Source organism: Dasypus novemcinctus, chromosome 21 (assembly GCF_030445035.2).
Source record: "Dasypus novemcinctus isolate mDasNov1 chromosome 21, mDasNov1.1.hap2, whole genome shotgun sequence".
NCBI classification, from domain to species: domain Eukaryota; kingdom Metazoa; phylum Chordata; class Mammalia; order Cingulata; family Dasypodidae; genus Dasypus; species Dasypus novemcinctus.
This window is the reverse complement of record NC_080693.1, coordinates 68,690,006-68,713,620: the sequence shown is the minus strand read 5'-3', so window position 1 is coordinate 68,713,620 and position 23,615 is coordinate 68,690,006. Positions and strand designations below refer to the sequence as shown.

At 39.1% G+C, this 23,615-nt stretch overlaps 1 protein-coding gene and 1 non-coding gene across 2 annotated transcripts in view; one reads left to right on the top strand and one right to left on the bottom strand.

The window, feature by feature from the left end:
* The window catches only part of CCDC47 (coiled-coil domain containing 47), a 28,563-nt gene extending 5,335 nt beyond the window's left edge, over positions 1–23,228 (top strand). Inside the window, exons 2-13 of the mRNA XM_004456784.5 lie at positions 5,752–6,020; positions 6,903–7,010; positions 7,553–7,727; positions 10,806–10,927; positions 11,176–11,241; positions 13,164–13,265; positions 13,463–13,573; positions 15,826–15,911; positions 17,041–17,099; positions 17,390–17,499; positions 17,711–17,878; positions 21,537–23,228. Coding sequence (XP_004456841.1) covers positions 5,757–6,020; positions 6,903–7,010; positions 7,553–7,727; positions 10,806–10,927; positions 11,176–11,241; positions 13,164–13,265; positions 13,463–13,573; positions 15,826–15,911; positions 17,041–17,099; positions 17,390–17,499; positions 17,711–17,878; positions 21,537–21,617 — 1,452 coding nt within the window. The 5' untranslated portion in view covers positions 5,752–5,756 and the 3' untranslated portion in view covers positions 21,618–23,228. The remainder of the gene's footprint in view (positions 1–5,751; positions 6,021–6,902; positions 7,011–7,552; positions 7,728–10,805; positions 10,928–11,175; positions 11,242–13,163; positions 13,266–13,462; positions 13,574–15,825; positions 15,912–17,040; positions 17,100–17,389; positions 17,500–17,710; positions 17,879–21,536) is intronic.
* On the bottom strand, positions 3,889–4,014 carry LOC111763767 (U6atac minor spliceosomal RNA). Its single transcript, XR_002796566.1, has one exon. It is a non-coding gene; the product is annotated as a U6atac minor spliceosomal RNA (small nuclear RNA).
* Positions 23,229–23,615: the final 387 nt, after the last annotated feature.

The window sequence follows — 23,615 nt, the reverse complement described above, 5'->3', positions numbered from 1 at the left end:
GACACTCTTGCATCTGTACCATCAACCACAATTCTCATCCACCTCTGAGTTTACTGTGCTATCCAGTTCCTAGATTATTCTCTAGCATTCTGTCAATTGGCATTTACATAACTAGACTACCATTTTCAGTCACATCCCCATTTATAAACTAGCTTTTACTCACTGTGTGTTACCATCCACTCTATACATTTCCACAATTTTACAGTAAAGCTAATTAAAACTTCTACATTCATTAAATATCAGTAGTCCATCTCAGTCCTCCTCTTATCTCCTTTAAGAATCCACCACCTACCACCAGGTCTTAAAGATATTTTCCAATAATTTCTTCTGGAAGTTTTATGGTTCTTGCTTTTATTTTTAGTTTTTTAATCCATTTTGAGTTAATTTTTGGATAAGGTGTGAGATAGGGGTCCTCTTTCCTTTTACCAGCTGTGGATATCCAATTCTTTCAGCACCATTTGTTGAATGGATTGTTCTGCCCAAGCTGTGTGAGTTTGACAGGCTAGTCAAAACTCACTTGACCATACCTGTGAGGATCTGTTTCTGAACCATAAATTTGGTTCCATTAGTCTATTGTGTCTGTCTTTAGCCCAGCACTATGCCGTTTTTACCACTTTAGGTAGGTATTATGATTTCAAGTGTGGAGATGAGGGTTCACTTTTCCTTTTTATGATATTTCTGGCTATTCAGGACTCCTTACCCTTCCAAATAAATTTAATGATTGTGTTTTCAATTTTTTCTTTAATGCTGGTGGAATTTTTATCGAGACTGCATTAAATCTGTATATCAATTTGAGTAGAATTGACATCTTAATGATACTTAGTTTTCCAATCCATGAGCATGAAATGTTCTTCCAGTTATTTAGGGCTTTTTTGAGTTGTTTTAACATTGAGTTGCAGTTTTCTGAATACAAGTGCTTTCATCATTGGTTAAGTTTATTCCTGACTATTTCAGTTTTATCTGTCATATTTTACTTTCACCACTCTTTAGACACTTTTAGTTACTTTTATTGATATAATCTTCATTTCTAGACTCTTTTCCAGTCCCCTCTCTCCTGTCTTTTCTTTTCAGGCTCTAACACACCCTTTAGTATTTCCTGAAAATCTGGTCTCTTGCTTAGAAATTCTCTCAGTTTCTGTTTATCTGTGAATATTCTAATCTTGCCCTCATTTTTGGAAGACAGTCTTACTGGATATAAGATTCTTGGCTGGAAGTTTTTCTCTTGTGGTATCTTAAATGTATCAGACCGCTGTCTTCTTGCCCCATGGTTTCTGGTAAGAAATCAGCACTTAGTATTATTGGATATCCCTTACATGTTATGCTTTGTTTTTCTCTTGCTGCTCTCAGAATTCTCTCTTTGTCTTTGGCCTTTGACATTCTGATGAGTATGTGTCTTAGATTTGGTCTATTTGGATTTTTTCGGATGGGAGTCCATTGTGCTTCTTGGACAGGGATGTCTATGTCCTTCAATAGGGTTGGGAAATTTTCTACCATGATTTCTTCAAATATTCCTTCTACCCCTTTCCTCTTCTCCTTCTGGGACACCCATGACACGTATGTTTGTACACCTTTTGCTGTCATTTAGTTCCCTGAGACCTTGTTCAATTTCTTCCATTCTTCATCTGTTCTTTTTTATGTTCACTTTCAGAGGCCATTTCTTCAAGCTCACCAATCCTTTCTTCTGCCTCCTCAAATCTGCTATTATATGATTCCAATGTTTTTTTAATTTCATTGATTGTACCTGTCATTCCCATAAGATCTGCTATGGGAGCTTTCAGATTTTCTTTGTGCTCATACAGTGTCTTCTTAATATCCTTAATTTCTTTAGCCATCTCATTGAATTTATTAAGGAGATTTGTTTGAACATCTATGATTAGTTGTCTCAGCTCCTTTATGTAAATCTGAGGCTTATCTTGTTCCTTTAACTAGGCCATAGCTTCCTGTTTCTTGGTGTGGATTGTAATTTTTTGTTGATGTCTTGGCATCTGGCTTACTAGAGTATTTTTTCTGGGTGCAGTTTTTCTCTTTAGTTTAGGGCTTCCTATCCTTTCTTCTTTGCTAGTTGTGCAGTAGGAGCCAAGCATGTAGTTGGTGCTGTAAGCTTTGGAGGCTCAAGCTGTCCTCATTGCGCCAGGGACCAATGAAGCTTCTTCCAACTTTCTCCCTTGCCAGGGGTAGGGACAGAGTCATAGCTATGTGGAATAATCCAAGTGCAGGCCTAGACTGTAGTTGCCCAGAGAGACTGATGAAGCATCACGCCCCTTCCTCCCCTACCTGAGGCAGGGGTGGAGCTGCAGGTATGGGCAGCAGTCTATGCAGTGTGGCTCCAAGATGACTGTAGTTGCCCTGTAGACTTCTGATTTTCAGTCTATGCCAACCAAGGTTACCTGCAGTTACCTGTATAGGCAGGCTGGTACAGGGCTCCTCAGCTTCCTTTCTGCCAGAGGTGGGGCTGAAGCCTAGGCTAGGGCTGAAGGCTGATCTCCCTGAAATAAACTGGTTCCTGTGGACACTGAGAGTTTCAGTCAGCCCGGCTTCCCCTCAGGCTGGGGGTAGAGTAAAAATGGCAGCTCCTGGCCTCCTTATGACTTGGGCTGATTCACACCTCAGCTGTTCCCAGGGTTATCTCTTAGCCAGCCAAGTCTACCAATTAGTAGCCGAAATCGGCAACCAACCATCTCCTCCTCCCCTGTTTCTGGAAATGGAGCTCCCAGTTCCAGCCACAGCACAGCTCCTGGGGCAGCTTGTGCCTCCAGAGTAGGATAATCACAAGCCTCCGCAGCTTGGCCGGTAATCTCCCAGAGAGGCTGGCGCAGGTCCCTGCAGCTTCCTCCCTGCTCGAGGTGGCACTGGGGCCTAGGCTAGACCTGCAATATGATCTGGATAGAAGGAAGCCCGTCCCCACCAGCACTGGGATTTTCAGCCCACCCCACTTACCCTTGTGCCAGGCGTGGAGTTAAGATGGCGGCTCCCGACCTCTTTCCGACTTGGACAGGCTCAAACTTCAGCTGTTCTCAGGATTATACTGTAGCCTGCTGAATTTACTTATCAGTAGCTGAAATTGGTGCCCAACTGTCTCTTCTTCCCCCGTTTTGGGGAAGTGGAGCTTCCAATTCCAGCCGCGGAACAGCTCTTCAGGCGGCTTGTGCCTCCAGTGGAGGATGGGCACTGGCCTCTGGGGCATGGAGCGCTCTACTTACCAGTCTTCTCTACAGATGGGCAGTCTCCTCCTTCCACTCCTTCAAGGATGTTGCAGGATGCTCTTCTGGTCTCCTGGAGCCCCTGTTCAAACAGGTGCTTCAGCTAGCTCCAGATAGCTCTGGGTGTTTACTAACTGCCCTGTAGCAGGAGCTGACTCTAGGAGCTCCTTACTCTGCCACTGTCTTGCTGGTTCTTCCTAGTCCTGGGCTTTTTATTTTGAGAGGTTGTTTAATAACTGTTTCAATCTCTTGACTGATGATTGGTTTGTTGAGATCTTCTATTTCTTCTGAACTTGTAGGTTGTACAGTGTAGGTTGTTCGTCTATTCCCAGGAATTTTTCTATTTTATTTACATTGTCTAGTTTATTGGTGTACAGTTGTTCGTTATAACCTCTTATGAGCTCATATTTTTGTGGGGTTAGTAATAAAGTCCCTGTTTTCATTTCTGAATTTTTTTATTACAACTTCTTTCTTTTTTTCTTTGTCAGTCTAGCTAAGTGTTTGTCAATCTTGTTAATCGTCTCGAAGAACCAACTTTTGATTTTGTTAAGTCTCTCTATTGGTTTTTGGTTCTCAGTTTCATTTATTTCTTCTGTGATCTTTGTTGTTTCATTCCTTCTCCTTGCTTTGGGAGTAATTTGCTGTTCTTTTCCCACTTCCTCCAGCTGTGAAGTTACATCATTGATGTTAAAAGCAATGGTTAGATGTCAGGAAGTAGGTGGCAATGCCTTGACCATGTACGTGTGGGCAGGCCCAAGGGCCTCTTCCATCCTTGTCAAGGGGAGTGCTAACCCTCTCTCCTTTCATACAATACCCAGATTTTCTCTCCTTTCTTGCTACACCCAGATGAGTTTTTGTATTATTCTTCAGAAATCAACTTTTGATGATTACTGAATTCATATGTAACAAAAGTTGTGATTTAGAAAGAAGATGGTGGAATTTAGGGAAGAGAAGTAAGGAGGGAATTGAGGCAAGGGAGACCATTTAGAATAATACTGTAGTTCTTCAGCAGGTGGTAATAACTTGGATTATCTTGGTAATTTGGGAACTCAAAGAAACACCAGGGTTTGATGACTGATTAGATTCAAAGGCAAAGAGAAATGAAAAATTCAATATCTTATTCTTTTTAACAAGTAAGACTGAAAAAATAGGATAGATATTAATAGAAAAATATGGAAATTCAGATGCCTGTTGAATTTGAAGTAATTGTAGTATAGGGGTCAACAAACTGTGGCCTGAGAGGTGGTCAATTTTTGTATTGCCTGTGAGCTAAAAATAATTTTCACATTTTTAAAGGGTTGTTAAAAAAGAGAGAGAGATACAAACAAAAAGCAAAAACAGAGAGAGAAGAATATACAATAGAGACCAGTCTGTGACCCACACAACTGAAAATATTTACTATCTGATTCTAGAGTAAAAGTTTGTGGGGCATAAAAATGGACAAAGCTGTTAGACAACTGATGACATAGGACTGGTATTTAGATAAGAGGGCAAGACTAGAAGTTCAGCTTTGAAAGTCATCTAAATAAATCTGATGGTTAAATTTTAACTGCTCTTCAAGTTTCAGCTCAAATGTTCTTTTCTTTTCTGTAAAGCTTTACCTGTTTGATAAAACTGATCTCATTGTCTTTCACATTGTCATATCATTTAGCATATTTTTGTCATAGATCACATTTCATTTTATCTGTTGGTGCAAAATTTGTTCAATGGTGGAATACCAGTGTTTTCAGAAAGTTATAAAATGCTTTTGTATTGAATTTCATCATACAAACTAGAAACAATTTAACAGAATATTACTATATAATGTGACATAAATTCATAGCCACTGGCTTACATATGAGGACCAGTATGAATAGTGATTCATAGCATGGATTTGGGAGGCAAAACTCTGGGTTAAAATTATAGCTCTAAGCTGTTTGGTAGCTGTGTTACTGACATCTCTGTGCTTCAGAGTCCTAATCCGTAAATGGGAGTAATATCAATAATAACTTTCCTTAAAGGGTTTTTAGGATTAAATTAGTTACTTTTTTAGAACAGTGCCTGTTCTAAAGGCTTGGTGTTATGTTTCTTCTCATGATGATGATGACCACTCATGCATACTTAAAAACACATACACACATAATGTTGATCTAAGGATTATTGGGTTTTTTATTCACATATTACTCTTGTTATCAATAATATAAATAGTTGTATCTTCTTATTCTTTCATTATACGTCCATCCCAGTTCTTATATAAAGCTTTTATAGGCTCTCAAGTGTTTATTGACTGCTCAGTTGTGTAAATGGAAAAAGGGTTTTAGAGAGCACAACCTAAAAAAGTTAAATGATTTGTTTAAGATTTTACAGATTACTAGTGGAAGAACCAGACTAGAGCCCAGGCCTCTTGACCCAACCCCCCCTCATTGTTCTTTTTACAATGCTATCTGAATTTAATAATATTCAAGGAAAATTAGGAAAGGTTTGTAAATTTTTAAAATTATTTTAAAAATCTGATTAGTATGTGAAAAATGATAATCCATTTTGGGATTCCTTTTTTAACCTTATTTTTCAGGAGCTATGAAAGCCATCTACGTTTTCTTTGTTATCCTTTTGGTGTTTGGGAGCTTCTCTGAAGCTAAGTTTGATGATTTTGAGGATGAGGAAGACATAGTAGAATATGATGATAATGACTTTGCTGAATTTGAGGATGTCCTGGAAGGTTCTGTTACTGAATCGCCTCAACGGGTTATTATGACTGAAGATGATGAAGATGAAACCACCGTGGAGTTGGAAGGGCAGGATGAAAACCAAGAAGAAGATTTTGAAGATGGGGATACCCAGGTGAAGTTCTTTTCTTGATTTCTTGGGATATTAGGAATAGAAAATTTGTAACTAGTACTTTTCCCAAACTTTAAGACACAGATATGGGAAGTGGATGTGGTTCAGGTGATAGAGCTTCAGCCTATCATATGGGAGGACCTATCTCTGGGGCCTCCTGGTGAAAAAGAAGAGAAAGCATGCCCGCACAGCGAGCTGATGCCCACACGAGTGCCTTTGTGGTGAGCGCAAGTGCCCAAGCGAGTGCCCACGTGGTGAACCAGTGCCCACGCAAGTGAGTCACACAGCAAGATGATGATGCATCAAAAGAGAGACAAGGGGAGAGTCAAGGTGAAGTGCAGCAGAAGCCAGGAACTGAGGTGGAGCAATTGACAGGGAACCTCTCTCCACATCAGAGGTTCCCAGGATCAAATCCCCGTGAATCCTAGAGGAGAGAAAATGAGAAGAGGTGATGATACAGACAGCAAATACAGCAGGGTGGAAGGAGGGGAAGGGGGGAAAATAAATAAATAAATAAATCTTTAAAAAAAAGAATAACACAGGTATGAGGGACCTTTACTCCCTAGAATCTTTGCTTTTGTTCATTCAGTAGAGTTCTTCTAAGTGTGGGTATGTTCCCCACCTTTTACATTAATCACATAATGAATTGCATTTTTCTTTTATATGGAAACCCAGATAGGGGAGGGGCTGGAGAATAAAAACTATATGTGGATGAGAATTTTATCATTTAGTTCAAAAAACATTGGAAGTAAAAACATGTAATATTTCTGTGTTTGTGATTGCTCCTTGTACATTCTGCTTTCCTCTACAGATGTTGCTTGCAAAATGAGGCTCACCTGCTGGCAACATCTGTAGAGGAAAACAAATCATGCCTCATTTTTATAGGAGGGAGATACTGAGAGTGAACCGTATGATGATGAAGAATTTGAAGGTTATGAAGACAAACCAGATACTTCTTCTAGCAAAAATAAAGACCCAATAACAATTGTTGATGTAGGTATACAGAATTCTGAATTCCAAACTAACCAACAAAATACTTTGCTGTCTTTAACCCCAGAAATAGAATTGAAGATATAGCTAGTATTGATAGTAGGAGCTGGGAAAGAATTGATGTCACATACTGGAGAAGCAACCCCCTGTTTTTCACTCTAGTCCTCCTAGTTTTATTTATCAAGGAATGAGTAAAAGGATATACATTAGATATAATTTGGGGTGGAACTCCAAAACAAGTTTATTACAATGGGCTTTCCAGCTTTTCATTCCATTTGATTGTCCTTACATTTCCTTTAAGAATCTTTGGCATAGCTAACTTAGAAAACCAAAATGATAGATGACAATAAAATAGTAATTCTACCCTTTAAAAAAAAAAACAACCACCACCAAAATGGACATCTTTTTCAAACTATAACCATATAGTGACAATTATCTGAAGTATCCCCTGCTGTTTATGTGTTTTCTCATTGTCCTTCATCCCATATGTTAGATTCTATCTTTAGTCCCTGCTAACATTAAATGGATTGATTGCACTTCTTTAGGTTCCTGCACACCTCCAGAACAGTTGGGAGAGTTATTATCTAGAAATTTTGATGGTGACTGGTCTGCTTGCCTACATCATGAATTATATCATTGGGAAGAACAAAAACAGTCGCCTTGCCCAGGCCTGGTTTAATACTCATAGAGAACTTTTGGAAAGCAACTTTACCCTAGTAGGTAAGTTAAGCCAATACAAGTCCAGCTGCCTACTTGAGCGATTTGCCTCCTTCAGTGTGAGTTGTCTAACTATTTTTGTGGCCTGCTGATTAGAACACTCTTAATTTTTTTTTCTCCCAAGGATCCCATTTTTGTTAGATTTTTATGCTGAATAAATTGCATTTAAGAAGTAATTTTGAAGGGGGTGGGGGGTATATGGGGACCTCATATTTCTTTAATGTAACAATAAAAAATAAAGACAAAAATAAATAAATGTATAAAGAAAAAAAAAAAAGTAATTTCCGGGAAGCAGATATGGCTCAAGTGATAGGGCCTCCACATACCATATGGGAGGATCCAGGTTCAATCCCTGGGTCCTTCTGGTAAAAAAGAAGAAGAGAAAGCATGCCTGCACAGCAAGCCCGTGCCCAAGTGGGTGAGCTGAGTGCCCGCACAGTGAGCCGAGTGCCCATGCAGTGAGCCAGGTGCCCACACAGTGAACCAAAGCGCACATAACAAGTCGAGTGCCTACATGGTGTGCCAGTGCCTGCGCAAGTGAGTTTTGCAGCAAGATGATGATTCAACAAAAGAGACTAAGGGGAGAGTCAAGGCGAAGCACAGTAGGGACCAGGAACTGAGGTGGCACAATTGACAAGGAACCCCTCTCCATATCATACCAGAATTGAATCCCAGTGAATCCTAGAGGAGAAAAACGAGAAGCCAAAAAAAGAGAAATAGATACAGGTGATCACACAGTGAATGGACACAGGCCGCAAAAACAGCAGGGAGGGGCAGGAGGAGGAGGAGGAGGAAGAAAAAAAGTAATTTCCTCCTATTTCATTAATCGGTAACATACCTGCCAAACAACTTCTAATTAGGATGAGATAATCAATGCTAATCAAAACAAATTGATAAAAATTTCAGCCAAAAATACAGAATTTTGACATTTTAGCTTGGCAGATGCTTTCATTTGGTCTACTAGAAATATTATAAATACTTCAGAATTCCCTCATATTCTGGGCATGTTAGTTTTATATCTGCTGATGAGGTATACACTAAAGTACTTAAAGGAATTCCTTTAATTGTGTAGTAAAGAGAATGATGAAGTAAACTCACCTCCCATCCACCTCTATTTGGCTTTTAGCACTTTATTTCTCTTCAGTGGTAAGCAAGTATGTATCTGCTTGGCAGTTTAGCAAACTGTTTGTATATTCTGCTAAATACTTTGTATACATTGCTTCTTTTGCATTTTTCTAAGGAGGGAACCAGGGGCAGAAATGTTAAAACTTGCCTAAGGTCATATAACTCAATAGTAAGTTGCAGCCATATTAGAACCTAGTCTACTTGCTTCCAAAGTCCATGCTCTTTCCCTCTACTGTAGTACTTTAGAGTACTTTGTGACCTGGAAATTAGAAAAAAAATAAGCAGCCAAGTCCCCTTCCACTTCTCTTTGTGTGATTTCATTTGGTGTATCAGTCTGCTTTGCCTTGTCAGGTTGAACAATCTCTTGTACACTTAATGAATTAAGAGAGGCAATGATTGGATTTAGCTTTTCAGATTTAAAATATAACTCTAAATACCATTGACATGACCCAGTTACTATTTTACTGTTAAAACAGTAATTTAAGGGAAGCGGCTATGGCTCAATCAGTTGGGCTCCCATTCGCATCCCAGAACCTCCTTGTGAAGGCAAAACTGGCCTGTGCACCATGGAGAGTTGATGGCCTGTGCGCTGCGGAGAGCTAGTGCAGCAAGATGACACAACAAAAGAGGGAGACAAGCAGTTACGCAAAAAACCCGCAGCAAATGGACACAGGGAATAGACAGCAAAAAGAAAAGAAAAAAAAAAAAAAAGGAACAAGCCGCAAGGGGGGAAATGAATGAATGAATGAATGGATAAATAAATCTTTTTAAAAAAGTAATTCAAATCATGGTAGAAGATATCAGCATTGCAACCTGGTTAAAGTGAACTCATAGAAGATTCAGTGAGGGGATACTGAATAGTTTACATTTTTCATTCACTGCTTTGGAGTTTTTTTAACTTTTGGCAGACTCTTGAAATAGATTTTGTCCCATTTTTTCCTGCTCTGAGATTTATATTCTAAACTGATTGTCATTAAACTATCAAGGACATAGAAGTAACACTAGAGTCCATAATTTTTTATGGAGAAAACAGTTTTAAAAGTAAAAGGAGGGAAGCGGATACGGCTCAAGCAATTGAACTCCTGCCTACCACACGGAAGGTCCAGGGTTTGGTTCCCAGAAGACAGGCAAGAGAGCAAGCTGACATGACAGGCTGGTATGGCGAGCTGACACAAAATGACATGGGACACAAGGGGGAAGGGTATTTGGCTCAACTGATGGAGTGTCTGCCTACCACTTGGGTGGTCCAGGGTTCAAACCCAGGGCCTCCTGACCCGTGTGGTGAGCTGGTGCATGCACAGTGCTGATGCCTACAAGGAGTGCCATGCCAAGCAGGAGTGTCCCCTGCATAGGGGAGTCCCATGTGCAAGGAGAGCTGCCCGGCACAAAAAAAGCGCAGCCTGCCCAGGAGTGGTGCCACACACATGGAGAGCTGACAAAGCATGATGATGCATCAAAAAGAGACACAGATTCCCATTGCCACTGACAAGAATGTGACACAGAAGAACACACAGGATATGCACACAGAGAGCAGACAACGGGGTGGGGGGGGGGAAGGGGAGAGAAATAAAAAATCTTTAAAAAAGAAAGAAAAGACACAAGGAGGAAAACATAAAAGAGCTACAACAAACCAGGGAGTGGAGGTGGCTCAAGTGATTAGGTACCTCCCTCCCCCATGGGAGGTCCCAGGTTTGGTTCCCAGTGCCACCTAAAAAGAAAAGGAGCACACAATGAACAGGCACAGCAAATGCCTGTTGGGGATGGGGAGAAAGAAAGAAAGCTTTAAGAAAAGAAGTAAAAGGAAAGGTACCCAACCATTTTAATCCATGTCCAAAAGATAACTATAAGATAGCAATAACACTGCTACCTTAAAAATGCAATCATTTTAGTGTTGGGGGTTGTGGTGATTAGGCCCCAACATTTTCAGTGAACCACATTAAGCGGTTTTACCCCTAGGGGATGATGGAACTAACAAAGAAGCCACAAGTACAGGGAAGTTGAACCAGGAGAATGAACATATCTACAACCTGTGGTGTTCTGGTCGAGTATGCTGTGAGGGGATGCTCATCCAGCTGAGGGTAAGTAGGGAAATGGTGGTACAAGGTACAAAGCATATCTACCCTTAGTTTTTTCCAGCTGTAATTCCTAATCTCTAAATTCATTGTCTCGTCCCTTCATGTTTAACCTAATATGAGGATTAAAAATCATCTCTCTACTGACAAATATGTTGTAGAATATATTTGATGAAGCTTTGACACATAGCCCACTTCACCCCTACCCACTAACCCCAAATTTCAACTATGTTAGCTTCTCTTGTATATTTCAGTTCCTCAAGAGACAAGATTTACTGAATGTCTTGGCCCGGATGATGAGACCGGTTAGTGATCAAGTGGTATGTATTCTTCACTTCTGGTTTTCTTAACTATTTAGAGCTTATTCATTTCTCTCTGGATTCCTTTTGGTGTTTCTGACAACTTGTATCCCTTACCAAAAAATGAACCCTTCTCTATTCAGTCAGATCATCCTCCACTCAGTGTGCAACTGTTGGGGAAATGTGCTTTTGGAAGGGAAGGGCATAATATTCTATCATTGCTTATAAGCTGAGTCAACCTTTACAATAGAGGGAAAAGCAGTCGTCACAGTTTGCTCCCATGTCTGACTCTGCTCCTTGTGTATGTTCTTATCATTGGCAAAAAGTTGGGTTTCTTTGCAAATGTTTTGTTTCAAATAATACCATCTTTGGGTGAATGTTGACATGTAGCATATTCGGGGCCTTATTATTTGGTGCATCTTCTCTCCTTTATTAATTTAATATGTTAACCTGAACATTGTTCCTTCAACCATCAGAAATGCCACATTCACTTCTCTTCACTCTTTAATAATAATAGTGCTTCCTCCCACTGCAACAAGAAATAAAAATAAGTAAGACTGTTTTTTTTTTCTTACAAACTAGTAGAACAAGAAATGCCTACATACATATCAAGCTACAAAGTAGTATTTGGTTAAATGCTCTTTTGGTAATATAATAAATTAGGTTCTTCAAAATGTAACTGTTGGGAGCTGGGGACTTCTCATGTGGGAAGCAGGTGCTCAGCTGCTTGAGCCATATCCCCTCCAGTCCACTAACTTTAAGAGCCCCATCACTAAGATGTCCTCCTTTCTCCTACCAAACACCATCTTATTAGGAAGAAATTAGCAAAGTTTATTGCATCCTCATCCATCCTTTTGTAGAAATTAATCTTTAGAGTATTGTTTTAATCATTTGTAATTCTTCTGGGGTAAACTTAATCTCTTTTCCTCTGGGCCAGCCACCCTTTTTATACATCTTTTTTCCCCCCTACAAAGAGACACTGGCTTAACAAACACAAGGTTCTTCATACTTCTTTGCCCTTTAGGGCGTTACTTTGTGTAATTTCCCCTCAACTGAAGGAAAGGCAAAAAAAACTTCTCTTTTATAGCTACCATCTTGCCAGATCTTTGCTCTGTTTCCCAATATTAACGTTTGCTTTCTTCCACATACTGCTAATTATTTGATCCAAACATTTTAAGATATAGTTTATATGACAAATAGTGCCATGTGTTAACATGTCACATTCTTTAGGCTTATAACCATTTCTCTGACCCAAGGTAGAATATTAATGACTCTTTACCTACCTAACTAGGATCTTATTTATATCTGTTTTTGTATTTGAATATTCTTTTAAGAACCTATATTAGTTTCCTATTGCTGCATAACAAATTACCATAAACTTAGTGGTTTAAAAAACACCCATTTATTATATTGTCTTACAGTTTCTATAGATCAGCATCCAGGCATGGGTTGGCTGGGTCCTCTGCTCAGGGCCTTTCTAGGCTAAACTCAAAGCATCAGCCAGGCCAGGGTACTCTGGAGCTTGGGTTGTTTTTTTTAATTACCATTCACATTATTGACAGAACTCAGTTCCTTGTTGTTGGGGGTTCCGTTTTCTTGCTAGCTGTGTACTGGAAACCACTCATTTCCTAGGGGCTACTGTCAGGTCCATGCCAAGTGACCTGCTCCATGAACCCTCTCACCCTTTGAATCTCTTCTTTTAAGGGCTTACTTAATTAGGTCAGTCCCACCCAGGATAAAGTCTCTATTAATTAACTGAAAGTCAACTATTAGGGACCTTCTGCCATAGAATATAACATAAAAATCATATTCACAAATCTTGCTCACACTCAGGGGGTATATGTGTGTATACCAGGAACAGGAATCTTGGGAGCCATCTTAGAATTTTGCCTACCTTAGAACCTAATAGGTGAGGTTTTTTTGTTTTTTGTTTTTTTTTTAAGCAAATAAAAGTAACCATGAATGATGAAGACATGGATACTTATGTGTTTGCTGTTGGCACACGGAAAGCCTTGGTGCGACTGCAGAAAGAGATGCAGGATCTGGTATGTCAAGTTGTTCCAGCTCAGATGTATTAGAAACTGCTTTTGTATGTACACATTCCCCTTAATACTACTAGGATAATTAATTGTATTACTTGAACCTTAAGCACTACTTTAAAATAAGTCATTCCTATTCTTAGACAAAAGGTCTTTGTGCACAGTAAAACATTATGTCTTACTTTCAATTACTTTTTCCCTAGAGTGAATTTTGTAGTGATAAACCTAAGTCTGGAGCAAAGTATGGACTGCCAGACACCTTGGCCATCCTGTCAGAGATGGGTGAAGTCACAGAGGGAATGATGGATACAAAGGTAAATGCAATAGGAGACATACATTTGGCATTTATAGGATATCCTCTCTGAAAGTCACACTACAAATTCTTCGTTGTATGACTATGCACTACTTACATAATCCTTTCCAACACAAATATTAAAATACCTTTTTTAAGCAGTAGATGAACTTGTCAAAAAGACAATTGGATTAGTCAAGAATTTCTCTTCCATAATAAGAACAAATTGTTCCTGGGATTGCTAATGGCTTTCAGGTTTTTTTGTTTTGTTTTGTTTTGCGATACTAGGACCTCGTGTGGGAAGCCAGTGCTCAACCACTGAGCCACATTGGCTTCTTGAATTGGTTTGTTCATCTGTTTTGCTTGTTTGTTTTTGTTTTTTCATGAGGCACTAGAAACCAAACCCGGGACCTCCCATGTGGGTGGTGGGCACTCAGCTACTCAAGTCATATCTGCTCCTCCTCTTTCAGGCTTTTTTTTTTTTTTTTTTAGATTTATTTTATTTATTTCTCTCACCTTCCACCACCCCCCCCCAGTTGTCTGTTCTGTGTCCATTTGCTGCGTGTTCTTCATGTCCGCTTCTGTTGTCAGCAGCACAGGAATCTGTGTCTCTTTTTGTTGCGTCATCTTGCTGCATCAGCTCTCCGTGTGTGCGGCGCCATTCCTGGGCAGGCTGAACTTTTTCGCGCTGGGCGGCTCTCCTTTATGGGGCGAACTCCTTGCACATGGGGCTCCCCTACGTGGGGGACATCCCTGCATGGCAGGGCACTCCTTATGCACATCAGCACTGCATGTGGGCCGGCTCCACATGGGTCAAGGGGGCCTGCTGCTTTCAATCGCTGTCTGCTCTCTGTGTCCATTTTTTTTTCTCTCCACCCCCCTGGTTTTCTGCTCTCTCTGTCCATTCGCTGGACACAGTGAATGTATCCAGCTGTGACTGCTTCTATCCTTATCAGCGGCACCAGGAATCTATGTTTCTTTTGGTTGCGTCATCTTGTTGTGTCAGCTCTCCGTGTGTGCGGTACCATTCTTGGACAGGCTGCACTTTCTTTCATGCTGGACGACTCTCCTTATGGGGCGCACTCCTTGTGCATGGGGCTCTCCTACACAGGGGACACCCCTGCGTGGCAGGGCACTCCTTGCACACATCAGCACTGCTCATGGGCCAGCTCTGTCCATTGGGCCAAGTCCGCTTCCCTCTCTTGTGTCCATTTGCTGCACATTATTCTGTGTCTGCTTGTCTCCCTTTGTTGCATCATCTTTCTGCACCAGCTCTCCACAGCACAGGCCGCCAGCTCTCTGCTACACAGGCCAACTTGCCTTCACCAGGAGGCCCCAGGAATCGAACCCAGGGCCTCCCTCTTTCGGCTTTTTTGAAAAGGGAATGCACCTTTAATCTTTTCCTTCATGTTCTTTAGTTTGTTTTTGTTGAACTTTATTCATTAGTTTAGGAAAAGAGGGCTATATTCTTTCTTTTAGGTATGCTATGGTAACAGAACATCTTAGTGTCATAAAAATATGGGATAGTTCAAGATAGTTCTAAATATAAGTTCAAAATGATATTTTGTGTAAAGAATCTTCTGAAATTATTTGAATTTTATCTTCATACTTTTATCCTTGCTTAGCACATTATTTTGAGATGTATTTTCAGTGCTCAATAAGAAGAAATTTAGGTGGCAGACTTGGTCCAGTGGTTAGGGCGTCCGTCTACCACATGGGAGGTCTGCGGTTCAAACCCCGGGCCTCCTTGACCCTTGTGCAGCTGGCCCACGTGCAGTGCTGATGCGTGCAAGGAGTGCCATGCCACGCAGGGGTGTTCCCCACTTAGGGGAGCCCCACGCGCAAGGAGTGCGCCCCGTAAGGAGAGCCACCCAGCGCGAAAAAAAGTGTAGCCTGCCCGGGAATGGCACCGCCCACACAGAGAGCTGACACAACAAGATGATGCAACGCAAAGAAACACAGATTCCCATGCCGCTGATGACAACAGAAGCGGACAAAGACGACGCAGCAAATAGACACAAAGAACAGACAACCGGGTTGCGGGGGGAAAGGGTGAGAAATAAAGAAATAAATAAATCTTAAAAAAAAAAAGAAATTTAATTTTTGGTGGAACTAGTAGTTTCATTTTAGAAAAGTACCTTATTTAAATTAAATTTTTAAAAACTTTCATCTTTATGGCATTACTCAAGAGGATTGAAGATTGAGTATCTTTATGACAAAAAGGAAATTTGTCAAATCCCACCTTAAAAATAAAATTTATTTTCTTTTTTCCAGATGGTTCACTTTCTTACACACTATGCTGACAAGATTGAATCCGTTCATTTTTCAGACCAGTTCTCTGGTCCAAAAATTATGCAAGAGTACGTATGAGATACAAATGTTGTAATTAATTTTCCTCACTAGCTTTCTGTGTAGAAAAATCTGCAAGGTGGTTCTGAAATATCCCTTACCAAATGAGTGAGGGAAGTTGGTTACAGGCATCCAAGTTTTCCTTTGCTTTGACTGCATGCATCATGAAAGGTAATTGAAAACCCACAGGAGACAGATAAATGAGCCTTCCCCAATTTGCATGTGTCCCTGCATGTACATGCTAATCAGTCAGTGAGGTGGATGAGAAGCTTATAGAATGACTGATACTAAGAAAATATAATTTTTTGTAGTCTAGGTTCCTTTTTTTTCTTTTTTTTATGATCTTAATGTGTCTGATGTTTGACTTGTATTTGATTCTTTGCAAATCTATGTTTTGTAGTTCATGGTTTCTTCCAGCTTTCTTTGAATAGTCGATTTTATCCTTTCCTAGCATATCAGAAGCTCTCAATGCCTGTAGTTTCTTGCTTTCTATTAATATTGTTCAGAGCTACATATTTGGGGTTTGGATTTGTTCTTTGAACTTAAAGCCTGTCTTAGGAGAGCATAATTACTTAAATTGGGGTAGAATTGGTCCCAACCTAACATTTTGGATAGTTGCTACATTCTTATATGCTGTGGAATTGAGTACAGCTAAAATCAGTCTGGCTTTAGGCCCATGCCAAGATTACTTAGGTCCATATGCCTCTAATGCTTCTTTTACAAGAAGATAGTATAGGAGTTGAAAATAAAACATAGAATTCATCAAAATAAGCAAAAACATTATTTAAAATATAGGCCAAACATTTAAATATAATTTCATTTCTGGCTCCCCAGGCAAGATAAAATATATGCTGCCTGCACGGGATATAACTGGAGGTGTTCAGGTATAGGGTAAGAATCACTTGGGAGGAATGTGTTACAGAGGAAGTATATCCATCAGATGGACAATTGGGCCAGATGACTCATAAAGCTCTTTCAAACTCTGAGATTATATTTGAGCATGAGGATGTAAGCCAAATACTATGCTGATTATTTGCAGGTGTCTGTTCATTTAAGTGAATAGGGTGACTTATTTGCATGGAAAATATCTTTCTGGTATTCTTTCTAAATAGCCTTTTTTTTTTTTTCCTTTCATGACAGGGAAGGTCAGCCTTTAAAGCTACCTGACACTAAGAGGACACTATTGTTTACATTTAACGGTAAGTGTACTGGCTCCTGCCTGGGTTTGTAGTTGTCTGTGGAAGATCTTCAGGAGAATATTGTTCCCTGTCTAAGTGATAGCTGTAAAACTACATCAGGCTTGCTTGTTGGTTTCTGGGTTTTTTCAAGAAAGTAACCTTTTATATATTTAATTTTTTTCTGTGTTTTAATTGCCTAAGAAACTTGGAGAAAGGGGTCAATAGATATATATATTTTTAAAAAGGTATAGGGTGATCCAGAAATATTAATGCTGTCATTAACTCAATAGGAAAATGACTTTGTTTTCTAGTTCCTGGCTCAGGTAACACTTACCCAAAGGATATGGAGGCTTTGCTACCCCTGATGAACATGGTGATTTACTCTATTGATAAAGCCAAAAAGTTCCGACTCAACAGAGAAGTAAGACCCATGGCCTTTATTATAATTTGGCACCTTTTATTTTTGGGTTTTTCCCCCCATAGAGGGGTTAGTTATCAGTGGTCTCAGTGATTACAAAGAGCTAGCTGATTTGAAAGTGCCAAATGGGAACAGTTTCATAAAAAAAATACTAAATGGGATTTTGCTGCATAGATATGGATTTCTTATGAAATGCATTGTTCCTTGGGGAAAGGGCAAACAAAAAGCAGATAAGAACCGTGCTCGAGTAGAAGAGAACTTCCTGAAGCTGACTCACGTGCAAAGACAGGAAGCTGCACAGTCCCGACGTGAAGAGAAGAAAAGAGCAGAGAAGGAGCGAATAATGAATGAAGAAGATCCTGAGAAACAGCGCAGGCTGGAGGTAAGACAAACTTCCTTATCACAGGGGTAAAAGAAAGGAGATTTATAAGGATGCCTCTTTGTGTAATATTGGCTGTTAAGGTAATTCTGTATAGGAATGTACATAGGCTAAAAGTTTAACATTTCCTCTGCACTTGGACATTTTGTCAGTTGATAACACTTTAAAGAAAAATAATCCTTCCTGTTAAAACCATGTTAAATTGAGTCATCTGTGAACCTGGAGAGTGATGTGAATTATCCTATTACCCCAGCATAATCCTATTTTGGAAATCTGTCATGTTTCAAGCTAACCACTTACTAAAGTAGAAAGAAATTGGGAATTTTTCACAGAAACTACCACATGTGCCTTTGGTCCAAATAAGCTTGTGATATAAATTTTAAATTTGATTATACGGTTAGATAATTCTAAGAAATTTTTTGCTTTTCTATTTGTATTTTTTACATTTTTTTATTAGAACAGTTGTAGGTTTACAGAAAAATCTTGCAATATTTCCTATTATTATCTGTATTTTTTCTTTTCTAATTTCTACATAACTAAAATCTCAAACATAAGAGCTTTGGTTATAGTATGTTTCAGACATCACTATGATATTTCTGTGAAATAGGATGCTGTAGTCCAGCTCTAAGATTTCACCCTTGGAAATGTTGGTCAAAAAGGCGGAGGAGAGGGGAGCGGGTGTAGGTCAATGGTTGAACATGCACTTTCCATGTACAAGATCCAGTTCAATCCCCAGTACCTCCTAAAAAAAAAAAAAAAAAAAAAGAGAACAAAGTTCAGAAAGATGTGAATTTTACTGAGAAAAGTCTCAAGGCTTAAAAAAATTCTTAGGTGTGGAGGGGACATGCTGCCAAAAGCAAGCTGCTCTGTGAGGCTGCGGTCGCCAGTAGGGTCATTAATGCTGTTGAGTAAAGTGCCCAGGGTAGCACAGGTCTATTCCCCTAGTATCCCCTTCCTCGCCTTTGGAATTTGATTTGGTTTAATTGCTGAACAACATCTTGAAACAACATCCCTGAATATATAGCTCTATATTTATGCTGTCTTCTTTATAAATAAATACGGCTTTTTAACGTATAAACATATAAGCAGGATGAGATCTACATGGCAGTCATGAATAGCTAATGCCTCTCATTTTTCTGTGATAAGCAAAGGCTTAAAATTACAATAGATTTGAGAAAAAGGGGACCCAGAACTTAACTTGCATCAAAGTATAAGCTTGTGAACATACTGTGTGTGTGTGTGTGTGTGTGTGTGTGTGTGTGAATTTTTTTGGTTTTTAACCAGGACTTTATATAGTATCTAGACCTCGTTACCTTGTGAGAAGATCCAGTGAAAGAAGTGTGAACAGGGAAAAAAAAAAGAAAACTATAGTCAATTCCTGACTTGAATGATTTATCCATACAATGATGCACTATTAGTATAGTTTTTTACTTATTTGCTATTACTACTTGCTACTGAGTCCTCACAGGAGGACTGCGTGAGAAGGCAGATTCATGCCTGCTTTTATGAACCCAAACTCAAGAATGTATTTTTCCATAAAACAGTGTTATTAATGATGGTTCAGTTCTACAAGCTATTTATACAATAGTGCAACCTTGGATTGGTAAACATTCAGGCTTATACTGCTATATAAGCAGATAGGCTGTTGTGGTTTTTTTTCTTTTCTTGTGGCACCAGGACCAGGGATTAAACCTGGGACCTCATATGTGGGAGGCCAACACTGAACCACTGAGCCACTTTAGCTCCCAGGCAGATAGCTTTTTTTTTTAAGATTTATTTATTCACCCCTCCACCCACCTCCACTATTTGCACTCACTGTCCTCTGCATCCATTCAATGCACATTCTCCTGTGTCTTCTCTTCTCATCTTCTCTTTAAGAGGCACAGGGAACCAATCCTGGGACCTTCTAAAGTGGGAGAGAGGCACTCAATCGCTTAAGCCACCTTAGCTCCCTGGTTTGTTTTGTTTCTCGTCTGTGACTGCTCTCCAGCTTGCTTTCACCATATCCTCCAAATGGTAGATGGGAGCCCAATCGCTTAAGCCACATCCGCTTCCCCAGAAAGCTTTTTGACATCTTGTGTAGGAACCTAATCACAGTTCATAGTTTCCGAACTACCTATTTACAAACCACCCTTTGAAACATAATTTGTTACAATATCAAGAAATATTTACTGTGTGCTTCCCCTTTTCTTCTTCTATATTTCCTCTATCTGTACCAATTGAGGAGTATATTTCTCAGAACATTTCTACCCTAGTCTCCTAAAAAGTAAAGTTTGAAATTGCAGCTGAGAAGCTTTAATCAGATGTTACCACTCATAGCCATATTTTTAAACTTTATTTTATACATTAATAATTAAAAATATAAATAATAATTAAAAATAAAAAGAAAATACAGTTGGATAAAAAGCATACATTTCTCACTTAAATGTACTAGATATATATAAATTTTTTTTTAGGATGTTCTGAGGATTAAACCCAGAACCTCATATATGGAAAGCAGGTGTTCAACCACTGAGCTTCATCCATTCCCCAATGAGAGTTGGGTTTTTTGTTTGTTTTGTTTGTTTTTAGGAGGTATCAGAGATCAAATTCGGGACCTTGTACGTGGGAACCAGGTGCTCAACCACTCAAGCTACATCCACTCCCACTACCTTTTTAAAATAATGTGTTTGTAATGCCTTTCTCTTCCTTTATATAACTTCCTAATCCCTAATTAAAAATAAGGTAAAATCTCCCATTCGAGCATTACAACTTGAAGTTGTATCCAGGTATAATATCTATGCTAATAAGAGATTTACAGGAAAGCGGATGTGGCTCAAGTGATAGAGCTTCCGCCTACCATATGGGAGGACCTGGATTTAATCCCTGGGGTCTCCTGGTGAAAAAGAAGAGGAGAAAGTGTGCCCGCCTGGTGAGCCAGTGCCTGCACGAGTGCCCACATTGTGAGCCAGCACCCATGTGAGCCAATGCCTGCGTGGTGAGTGCAAGTGTCCACATGGTGAACCAGTACCCGCGCAAGTAAGTCACACAGCAAGATGATGATGCACCAAAAGAGAGATGAAGGGGAGAGTCAAGGCGAAGCACTGCAGAGACCAGGAACTGAGGTGGTGCAATTGACAGGGAACATCTTTCCACATCAGGAGTCTCCAGGATCAAATCCCGGTGAATCCTAGAAGAGAGAAAAATGAGAAGACAACACAGACGGCAAAAATAGCAGGGCAGGAGGAGAGAAAGGGGGGAAGTAAATAAATAAATCTTTTTTTTAAAAAAGAGATTTACCATTATTCTGGTCAAACAAGGGCCTTACTGTTTTCTGAACTGAAATACAGTCCTTGGCAGAAGCATATAAATGTTGTAATGAAAGCTGGACTAGTGTCTGCCAGGCATAAGAAAAATCAAGCCAGAATAACTAAACCAAATACTGTTTCATTTGTTTCTTGGTTGAGGTTGTTGTTACCTTTGCTTCATTTCAAGTTAGTTTTCATTCACCAAAATAGATATTAGCAATTATAACTATCATCTGCAATGTTATTTTTGGTGTAAGCCTAAGTTTTTTTAATAATAAGGTAGGTAACATCCTAGTTTTGATTTTTTTCCAATGTGTGCGTAGAGTTTAATTTGGATTCTTTCTTCCTCTCCTTCCCTGCACCCCCCATTCTAGGAAGCTGCTTTGAGGCGTGAGCAAAAGAAATTGGAGAAGAAACAAATGAAAATGAAACAAATCAAAGTGAAAGCCATGTAAAGTCATCCCAGAGAGCTGAATCTTGATGCCAACTATAAGCTCTTAATTCACAGGAAACATAAAAACATACTAGTCCATTTCATATCTTAAATTTCAAACACTCCCAACAACAGAAATCCTTATTTTATCATTTGCTCTACTTTTGGAGTTTTACAAATGTATTTTCATTGGAAGGGCTCTGTTTCTGTAACTTTCTTCCAGATAATCGAATTATTTTGATTACTTTTTAAAGGAATGATATATGAGATCTGTACAGTTTTAAATGTATTTTAAATTATAACAGGAATCAGTGCTTTTAGTGCTTTGATATTTAAAGAAATATCATGAAATTTATAGGTAGATAATTGGTAGTTGCTTTTTGTTTAAACTAGGCAGTTGAAGTAGCTAGAAATACTGACTCTAAACCAAGATTTCACAAATAACTATTGAAATTGCACAGTAAACATTGTTTGATGTTTTCTTCTTTGTCTACATTCAACTTGTGAAGTAAGTAAAATTTATAACACTATTTGGTATTGAAATTTCAGGGACTCAAAAATATAATGTAGTTCAATATATGTTTTGTAGGTGGGATGTGCCAATGACAGTATTATAAGATCTGTATGTAGGTTTTAGGATACTTAACATGTACATGGAAAATTCTAGGAACAGGTAGCACAGTTTTCTCCTTATCTGATACCACAAACTAATGACAATGTGAATGCTGTATTTTAAGTGGTTGTATGTGTATATTTCTTGAGTAACAAATGCATGAAAAATTAACTTCCACCTAGATCAGATCAAAGGTGTATGTGAAGTCACAAAATGTTTTCCCTCTTCGTTGCTTCAATCTATTGGATGTTCATGGAGAAGCTCTAGTCTCTGTGCTATGGCTGTGTATCTTTTTTTCTTCCTTGACTTTTATCTCTTCCACAGTTGAGGCTGGTTGTATTCTGTCTAAGAAACAGCCATGAATATGCATAAATATACTTTTTAAAATTGTGCTTTCCTAAACTATGGAGAGTTCCTTCTGCCTCTTGAAGGAGCTCTGGGGGAAGAGGCCCATCTATCTGCACCAAGCATTTTGCTTGTACAGATCTCTGCATTTTATAAATGCTTCCTGCTAAGAAAGCATTTTTTATGTCATTGCTTGTCCCAGGTAATTTTTGCTGGGGATAGGAAAGGGTTGGGTTTTTTGATGGGGGTGGGATGGGCAGGTATTTTCTTGTTGATGCTTTATGTTCAGGTCTTTTCTGAGGCAATAAGTTGCTGTGAAAACAGCATGTACTGCTGCCTTTGTAACTGCATGGAAACTTCACATGGGTTTTCTCTAGGTTAATGCAGAAATCTGTAACCTGAGAGATGCGAATGTAATATTTTTTAACAGTTCGTAAAATTAAGTTATTAAAAATAAAATTTAATTACTTTAATGCTATATAATTCAAAAATTAGCCTTGTTTTACAAACCTTTAAAATACATTTTAGAAAGCAAAGTTGATATGGTTAGGTATCTTTTGATTAATGAAAGCTTTCCTAATGTCCCACACATTTGGACCATGGCAGCTAATTTTGTAATTTAAACATTCAGATGAACTACTTATATACCTGTATTAAACATATTGACAAAATGTTTATCAGAGTGCCGCCTTTACTTTTTTGGAGTTGTCCTACAAGAGTACAAGCCCATAGGAATGTTTCTTTCTGTCAGATCAAAATCTGCACTGGTGAAGTTCCTTCTGTATTTTTCCCATTTAAAATGCTTTTCCTTCTAAAGAGTTGGTCTTGAATATATTCCCTTTATTGATACCAATTAACATTTTCTAAATATTTTATATTTTTAGAGCCGCATATGTTATTACTGGGCTCCCCCCTCACTACCCCCCTACCCCCCCGAGTTACGACACCATTATCTTTCCTATGAATGAGAGACATATCACACACTGGAAAATCTCTAAGCCTTCCAATCTTGTCTGCATTGTCTAGCCACTTAGCAATGCCGAAATAAGCACTGGCCTGGAA